Genomic DNA, 9,051 nt, shown 5'->3' on the forward strand with positions numbered 1-9,051 from the left:
CTTAATTCTGTTATTTTTACCCCCTGTGACTGTTCTTCCCCCTTGCAGGAGATTGGAAGAGCCATCGGCATAGCACTCATGAAGCAGTGTGGGTGGCGGGCTGATCTGCGGGACCCCGATCTAGAGGTAGTGGTGTTTGTCTGCCAGATGGCCTGTTGCTGTTTCCAGAATTGTGTCTGATATCTTTGGTTTTGTTCTCTGCTCCCTTTACACGTGGGACTGTGGCCTCTCCCTGTTTGTCTGTCTTCTGCCAAATTTAACTAGAAATCATCCAGTAGTGCTAAGCAAAGCTTTTTGGTAGCCACCGTGCGCATGCCTTCCAGAGCACTTAAATAGCAGAACAGCCAGCGTGGGCCTGTACGAGAGGGGAAGGATCCATACAGGCGATGTCTCAGGATCCAGCATGCTTACAAACTGCTGGACACTGAATGTGTTGAAATGAACCTGAGCCATTGGGCAGCTCGTTTAGCCTCTGTAGGGGAAAAGAACGAGCAGCAAGGTCATATTCCTAATGAATTCAACTTGAGAATCCCGTTTATGGAAGAGCCTTCTCCTAGACCCTGTCCCTGACAAGCAGCTTGCTTAAGGCACCCTCCGTGGTGCAAGCTTGGAAAGGACTCATTGCTCTTGACAAGCTGTCTCTCCATCCCTGTGCTTAGCACATGGAAGCTGCTCTCTGCAATGATGCTGGGAGGTCTGAGGCCTTCTGTGAAAGCAACGAGTTCATCTACTGGCTCTGTTTTTCCCAGACTGCACATCAAATACAGCTTTGTGGAGCCTCAAGTGGGGCTCTTGCTCTTGTCCAGATTTTTGCTCTGAAACCATTCAAGTGCTGAGGACTGGGATATTTCAAAAGCATCGTGTTTCTCTTTGGGCTTCCAGGGGAGGGATTGCAGTCATGCAAGACCTGTTGGGGAGTTCAGTTTTCTTTTGGGATGCTCTCTATAGGACAGGAGGGCAATTTCTTTGAGCTGCCTGTATTTCTGGAAGGATTACCTATGTCTGCCTCTCATCAGAAATGGCCCTTATGTTTTTTAAAAAGAAAAAAAAAGTGTCTGTGTGAATAGCTCAGTGCTAGTATACAGTGAATAATCTTCTTCTTAGAGTAAATGGTTTTATCCACTCAAGGTTACAAAACTGCTTCCCTTAGAGATTCAAGTGCTTGCTGATGGATTCCTGGCTGACACAATTACCCTCCCAGCTTGCTTAAACATTAAATGCTCTTTGAAGTGGCATTCAGATTACCTAGCGTGGTTTCTTCCAATTAATCAGAATTGTCTAAAGCTTGTATTTTTGTTCTTAAAAACTAGGATCAGAAGTTCATAGAAACATCTTCTGTGTCTGGTTTAAATTATTTAAAGCTATTGTTATGTCAGGCTGAGAGTCTCTAATGCAATTTTTGTCCCTCTTTCAGATCTTTGTACATCTTAATGACGTTCACTCTGTGGTGGGGATTCCTCTTTTCAGGTAAGCATTCTCCTTTCCAGATTTGTCTTGGCAATTCCTAAATACTCTTGCTGTCCATTCTGAGTATTTGTCTTCTTGTTTAAGATTCACTGGACTGTCCCATTAGTCTTGTGGTTTGTCTGGAGCTTATCTGAGCACGTAGGCCAGACTTTGCAGTGGGTTATGGATAAAAGCAGACTGTGGTTTCTGTCTGTCTGGTTCTGTCCGGTTCATTTGTTCTTTCATACTACATGGGCTTTTCTGGGTGGTTGATTTTTTGCTGTCTGCAGGCTTCCATTGGCAAACAGAGAGTATATCAAAACAGCAGGACTGCGGTCAACAATTGCGTGGGCCATGGCATCTCTGGCTGAAATCAGTGTAAGTGAATGTTCATGGCAAAGATGCAGAGTCCTGAATGAAAGGGGATTTGCTGCTCATCAGACCTGGAGCTGGAAGCTTTGAAGAAGTGTGGTGATTTTAATGCCCCATCCTCTAATGCATGTGGGCAGGGTTTGCCTTACCAGAGTGCACTGTCACCTGCTGTTCAACCAGATATCTGCTGTAATCCCAGGTCCATCTCAGCAGAGGTGCTATTCCTTGTATGACTATATGTCTAAATGGCAAGATTTTTTCGCTGTCCAGGCTTCAAACCTTGTTTGGGGTTGTTCTCCCAAGGGAAAACGGAAGCAAGTGCAATGTTTTCCACAGATGAATTTGGTACCAGTATCCATCTGCAGTCCACTCGTATTTTCCCCTAAATGTCACCTCAAGACTAGATGCATCACTGCATCGTTTTTAGTGAAACTATTGATGCCTTTTACTATCTTCTCTTACAAGCAAGTTTGGCTTGGTAAACCAGTGATTATTGTTACCTACACTGAGTTCATTGGGAGCGTGTAGGTGATTTGTACATCCCTGAGTAAGGTTTGTCCTGGGAGAGGTGTCTGTCTTGCTTGGGATGCAATAACCCCTTTATTTTTGTAGGCAGGTGCCTTTGTGCTGGATCCCATGTGTGGGCTAGGAACGATACTGCTGGAAGCTGCCAAAGAGTGGCCCGTGAGTATCACAGTCGCAGTAGGCAGGACCTTTGCAAGATGGCTTGTAGCTGCATCAAGACAAATCTGTCCCACAGTTATACCAAAGTCCATTACTGGAAAGCTGGAACCAAACCGATCTTTCTAGACAGTTAAAAGTGTTTTAGTATGAACGTTCCTCCACAGGAATGTAAAAAGTCCTACGCGCTTATGCAGGCAGGTGCTGGGAGCCCTGTATTTAGACCGCAGGGTTTGTGTTGAAGCAACTGTGGACTTCTAAAAATGCCTGGTCTTATCCTGGGAATGGAGATGTCGATGTGACAGTACAGTCAGTTGTCAGTATTAGAGGCAGCGTGGCTGTCTGTAGCTAGCTGGGGTCTTTTGCTGTTAGAACATAACCTCAGTATTTCTGTAAGTTACAAGTGTCTTGAACAGACCAGAACGCAAAAGGAGTGAAGACAGCACAGACTTCCCCCCTTCTTCTGTCCTCTGGGTCTCTGTGTTGGTCTGTGTAATGGTACAAGATCTCCCAGGAAGAGGTTTGTCTTGGAATAGTTGTGAAGGGTTTGTAAAATAAATACACCTGTTTGTCAATTAAATTACTTTTCTCTTTTTCTCTGAACAGGAAGCCTGTTACTGGGGTGCTGATATAAGCGATTCACAGTTAGAGGGTGCAGATGTGAATATTAGGACGGCAAGCCTGGTGGATAAGATTGAGTTACTTAAAGCTTCTGTGAAAGGTATGTCTGTAGCTTTTCCAAGTGAGATGTGTGTGAAATTTTTTGTGGTTCTGGGATTATACAGGTAATGTAGGTTCTCTTGGGGGGACGTGTACTCAACAAATAGCTGACTAGCGACTCTAGTGCTAGTGAATGGATAATTATTTGTTCTCCCCTCTCCACCCCCAATCTTTGCCAAGAATAAACTAAGGAGAAGACAATGAAAATAATAATTGTCAGACAGGGGCAGTAGTTGTCTGGCATTAGAAGTTTGGTAAACTTGTGAATGTCACAAAGAGTAGATACCATATGAGAGTTTTTTGTGTCTTATGGGAACACAGCAGGGACAAAGCCAGATAAAATGTTGCTTGTAACTTCAATGGGCCAAAATAGTAATAGTGGGGACTCATTAAGCTTGGCATTGAATTGTTAGTGTTTTGAAGTAAGAGTATTTTAAATGATGATGCCTTTCTCCTGAAAGAGGGAATCTGTTTGCTCTCAGTTCATGAGCTCTTATGGGGAGAAGGTAGTAATTTTATGACCTTGTTCTGGACCTCAAAGCCTGAATCTAAATTAGTCCTTTATGAAATTAATGACGGATGAAAGCTGGCTGGTTTTTCTTGTGCGTGGTTGATAAAGTATGCTTTTTTTTTTTTTTTACCTTGCAATATTTATTTCTTACGCGGATGAAAGCTGGCTGGTTTTTCTTGTGTGTGGTTGATAAAGTATGCTTTTTTTTTTTACCTTGCAATATTTATTTCTTACCAGAATGGTAAGAAATAAATTTCTTACCAGAATGGTAAGCAATAGTATTTCTTTTTTGTAAGAATATATATATAGCTTTATTTCTTACTTAAAAGCTGTGATTGGGCTTGGCTTCTAGGATAGTGGAAGGTACTTTGATGTCAGGCTTTTCTAATACTGAACAAATAATTGGCGCCTTTGTCACTGGTCAAAGCTGTTATTTCTGCATGTTTTGAGAAGGACTGTAGATAACTTGTCCTTCCATTTGTAGATAAAATTGTTGTGCTGCAAGTGTTGCTCCAAGGATAGGCCAAGAACCATCTCCACCCAGTTCTGGAAAGGCTGGCATAGAATCACAGCAGGGTTTAGGTGGGAAAGGACCGCGGGGGCTTTTTAGTGCTGTCATCTGTTCGGAGCGGGGCTAGCAGCAATGCTGGGTCAGATTGCTTAGGGCCTTGTCCAGTCGAGTTTTGAGCATCCTGAGGGATGGAGATGGAGAACCTATAGTCTCATCCTTTCACGTGCTGGCTATGCTCTGGCCAGTACAACCTGGTATGTGGCTGGCCTTCATTGCCACAAGGGTGCAGTGCTGCCTTACAGTTAAGAAAACTGACTATTCCCAGGATGCAGAAACTCTGGGGAGATACTTCAAAGATACTAGCTCCAGAAGAATCCAAGTGATTCTGGCTGTAACCGAATTCCTGGGGGGAGAAAACAGGGATGGTGAGGAATTTAACTCGTGGTTCCTTGCCATTTGTATGTGTGCATCTGAACATCTGTGCTAAGTAAAGTGGTTGCAAGCTTAACTCTTCTTTTGTGTTTTGCTTGTAAAGATGTAGTGTGTGTTGAGAAGCAGCAGTTAGTTTGGACCCATGCAGTCCCCTCTTCGGAGAGTCGTGCTGTTGGGGCAAACATCACCAGTAACAGGGAATCTGCAAGCTAAACCACACTCTCATGCATTTGTCTCTTCCCAGTCTGCATGGGTTGGTGGCTTTGTAGTACCGTTTGTGAGGATAATTACAGAAGGAGCTATGAATCCGGGTGCATAACCCATGGAAGAGCTGACAGGCAGTTTTGTAAGGTGAATGGGAGCATAGCTGGTGTTCGTTTTTCACAGTTGGATGTAAAGACCTGCCTGTATTCTGCAGCGTTGCCGTTGCCTTCAGAAAGCTTTGATGCTGTGATTTCGGATATTCCGTTTGGGAAGAAGTTCAAGATCACAAAAGACATACAGCTCCTTCCAGATATTCTCCAGGAAATGGAGAGGTACGTGTGGCCTTTGATGTGCTTAGGGTTTGGTGTAAATGTCACGATGTTTTGCAATCCTAAGTGTTCAGCTTCAGGTTTGCTTTATTCCAAGCACTCTCCAGCTCTGCAATCTGATCCTGTGCAGGCTGTGAAACTCTTGAGTCCTTTACTTGTCCCTTAGAGGCTGTTGTGGCTTGTCTTGAGAGCTGTGGAAGTGCTGATGGCAGCACAAGCCGACAAGGAATGAGCTTGTTGTGTGAGCCACACTCACAGATGTTCTTTACAAGGCAGAAAGGAGAAAGAGAAGAGGATGACCTAGACAAACTTAAAGCATAGCCAGGCAAATAAAGCAGTAATCCTTTCTCAGTTGAGGTCTGCTGGTATAAAATCCTAGGCATTCCTTTTGGGTTCACAACCAAACTTTTACCAGCCTGCCCTGGCTGAAAGGATCTCAGACCAGAAAATGGTGGTATGCATTTTCCTTTCTGTTAGTGTGTGCTGGAATATCCAGCTAGCCACCTAGTCTGCTTTTAGATGCCTCCTTTCATCTCTCACCCTGTCATTTTGTGGCAGGGTTGAGCCAAGCTAATAGTGGGCTGCTTCTAATGGGCAGTTCAAGCCATCTGCCCCTTTATTTCTTTTCTTGGCTGAAAACAAGCCCTTCTGTAGGATTGGTCTTCAGCTGTGTTGATCTCTCACCCAGTGCAGGAATGTGGTGGGAAGATGGTGAGGAAGGTGAGGTAGCTCCACAGAATGGCAGGGCAATCTTATGTCAGCTTACACTGACCATCCCTCCCTTTGACCATGCTTGTCTTATGGTCTCATTTGCTCTGTTGGGCCATCCTAAGCAAAATACTTCTTTGGGAAGGTGGAGGGGAGGAAGGGACCATTACCATGAGAGCCCCACCACTAAGACTGTTCAATTCACTTGCTGTGTACAGAGCCAGGATAGTCCTTTTGTCCTCTTCTTTCAAAGCCAAGTGTAGAGTTGCTCATGTATAAGGAAAAATGGATTACAAACAATGGCTAATTTTCCTCTGTTTCCTGAGTTTGAAAGCCTTTAAGGATCAGTGGAACACAGAAAGGACAGACCTTTTAAAGTTTCCAAAGGGAAAGGCCACCTTCAGAATTGCCTTACCTATCTGAAAAGCTCTTGCTGCACTGGGAAGCTGTTCCTTTGCAGAGTGGTGGAGGCTCATGCGGCCCAAAAATGGTCTTTGAAGGTGATGCTGCCCTTTATCCTTGGAAGAATACTGAGAGTGAGAAAACTGAGTTCATCTTCCTTGCTAACCTGATGGAAAGAATCTTGAGGTTGGAAATGTTTGGGAGTCAGGATAAGGCCCAGTTCTCCCATTTAGGAAGAGTTACAAAGATAGGGAATTCAAATTCCATTTGGAGACGTAGCTTACTGAACTAAGGAATGACCCTTAGTTAGGGTCTACTGACGTTGGTCTTTGAATTGTCGTATTGAATGCAACTGGAGTCTGAAGTGTCAGTAGTGTTGAATTCTGCACAGATGAACAAATGCCAGGCAGGATGAACAACTAACCTCTATTTTTCCTGCAATTGCCAGAGTACTTCGTGTTGGAGGCACTATTGTATTGCTGCTGAGCCAAGAGCTCCATAAGCATGTGGATGGCATTACCAAGGGTGCTGAAAATGACTCTCCTCATGCCATTTCTGATGGCGCAAGTGAAAGTGCCACTGCAAAAGCCCTGAGTGTTGATGGGAATTCTTCCTCCCTGGTGAATGGTGTTGAAGAATCCGTCCTCAGCAGCAGACAGACGCCTTTTGGGTCTCTGGTGCCAGATGGTGTCTATGGAGTTAGTCTTGGAAAGACAGATGCTTTCATATACAAATACAGGAAGATCTCTTCTGGCAATCGGTAGCTTTCTTGTACTGTGCCTAAGTGATCATGAATCCTGATACACCTGAAGAGCACAGGGCAGTGAGTCGGTGGAGCCCTGCTGATCTGAACCCTGTGCCATTTATTAGCTCACCTCACTTTCTTTGGATGTTCTGAGGCACTGCTTTTCTCTCTTTGGTTTTTAGGAGAGGTGGAAGATGCCTACTAGTGTTTCAGATGTTTTTACTGTAAAATACTGTAATGAGACAGAGTCCTCAAATCTTTGTTTAGGTAAAGCCTCTCAGTATTTGGAGAAGTTTCTTTGGGAGAGAAGGTCTTTGTTTGCAGAACTGCAAAAATAAATGTGGTAATATTAAACATAAAGGGATTTTTCATATTCAGTAGTATTTTTTAGGAAGCACATGTTGTCTGAAGAAGTCTCCAGCTCTTTGAGGGCAGGATGTATGCTTTATCATGTGCTTTGCAGTCTGGTATTTTATTTTAAAACTTGTTTCTGATGAGTGTGAAATGTCGCTGTGGCAATCTCTTGGAGTGGAAAATAAACTATTTTCTGTATTAATTCTTTGCAGCGTTTGCATGTGCCTAATGCTTTAGGTTTTTAGGGTGAAGAGACTTCTATCAAAAATAATGCTTTTCCTCACTTGGTAGTGTTACTCCAAGGGCACAATGTGGAAGATGGAAAAACTTACCAAGTGGATGTACGATGAGAAGTGACTTCTGTCTGCAAAGGATCATATGGAAAAATTCTGCTGAAAAGCGAGAGGTCTTAGCAGTTCTTTTAGTCTGTGCAAAAGGTATTTGTGCAGCGGGAATAGCCTAATTCAAGGCTTTCCCATGGCTGCTGACTGAAAGTGAAGTATTTTTATAGAGAATTACTGCAGATTGCTTTTAGATGTTGGTTTGGACAAGCATTTGCAACTTGGCAAGCTGGGATGGACTTGTGCATTGTGTTCCTCTGCTGTGATTGGTATGGAGATAACAATTAGTAGTCTGTCTGGGTTTGTCTGGGCTTTTTTTACTTTATTCTTTTCCTTATTTTGAAGTTTGTTGTGTGTAGCCTGTCGGAAACATTACTTTATCTATGTGCTTTCCATGGCAGAGCCTCTACTCTGGAGATCTTAGAATTTGAAGTAAGAGCCCGTGGTGTGGACTGAACTATGGGGGACTCGAAGGGAATGAGGATATGCGTCAGAGTGGTACAATCCTGCTGCTATGAGTCCTGCTGTTTAGCTGCTACCTGGAAATGTGCTAGTGCAGATTTTTGGCTTAAAATATTATTTTCTGTATTTATCTGCCCTCCCACACAAGTTCAGCTTTCAAAGAGGCCTTGAAGAAGACGATAACGAATGTGTCACAAGAAAGGTAACGGGTAACTTGTTCATGCCGTTAGCTCTCTATCAAATATGCACAGTCAGCAATAGTGTGTCTCTTCTAACTAGCACCACAAGCACTCGGTTTCAGTTTCACCTGATTTTCTGCTGTATCTATCTTGCAAATTTGTGACTTGTAATGGAACCCAGGGGGTGGTTTGTGTAGTATGTCCCGGATGACCACCCCAAGGTCCCACAGTTCTTTCTGCTTTAACAACCAGCCAGACCTGGCTTCATATTCAGGAGGATTTGTGGGGAACAAAGGATCGTCGTCTTCTGGCTCACTGTCATTGGGATCACCCCAGATATCCCCACCCCAGTCTTCAGGGGATACTGTTAGTTTCCTGATCTGCACGATGGCGAGGGTTGGGGGGGGAGGGGCAGGCAGGGAACCTGCCTGAGCATCATCTCGACCTTTTTTCCCAGCTTTTGTCTTTTTTCCTTTTCCTTCTGTAACTGTTTCTGCAGCTGTTCAGTTTTTAAAGACAGTAACAACTCAGTTGCCTTTCTACCTTGTATTTCTTTCTCTAGGTCCTCGTCCTTTCTATTTCTGTTCTCTCTTTCTTGATAGGCAGTTTCTAAACTGGCATCTAGCATCTCACAGATAACTCCTTTCCCTTTCG

The 9,051-nt window shown here is 43.8% G+C and overlaps 1 protein-coding gene across 5 annotated transcripts in view; it reads left to right on the top strand.

Moving 5' to 3' along the window:
* Positions 1-7,662, top strand: part of THUMPD2 (THUMP domain containing 2) — a 10,491-nt gene extending 2,829 nt beyond the window's left edge. For 3 of the 5 annotated variants that reach the window (XM_035896720.1, XM_035896828.1, XM_035896781.1), the window contains exons 3-9: positions 49-126; positions 1,415-1,467; positions 1,737-1,824; positions 2,431-2,502; positions 3,106-3,220; positions 4,918-5,209; positions 6,765-7,661. In XM_035896720.1, the coding sequence (XP_035752613.1) occupies positions 49-126; positions 1,415-1,467; positions 1,737-1,824; positions 2,431-2,502; positions 3,106-3,220; positions 4,918-5,209; positions 6,765-7,080 (1,014 nt within the window). In that variant the 3' untranslated portion in view covers positions 7,081-7,661. Of the gene's footprint in view, positions 1-48; positions 127-1,414; positions 1,468-1,736; positions 1,825-2,430; positions 2,503-3,105; positions 3,221-4,917; positions 5,210-6,764 lie in introns of all 5 variants that reach the window. The other 2 variants (XM_035896671.1, XM_009643321.2) reach the window with 2 other exon arrangements.
* Positions 7,663-9,051: the final 1,389 nt, after the last annotated feature.

The sequence above is a fragment of the Egretta garzetta genome, unplaced genomic scaffold, assembly GCF_000687185.1.
Source record: "Egretta garzetta isolate BGI_Z169 unplaced genomic scaffold, ASM68718v1 scaffold360, whole genome shotgun sequence".
Lineage (NCBI taxonomy): Eukaryota > Metazoa > Chordata > Aves > Pelecaniformes > Ardeidae > Egretta > Egretta garzetta.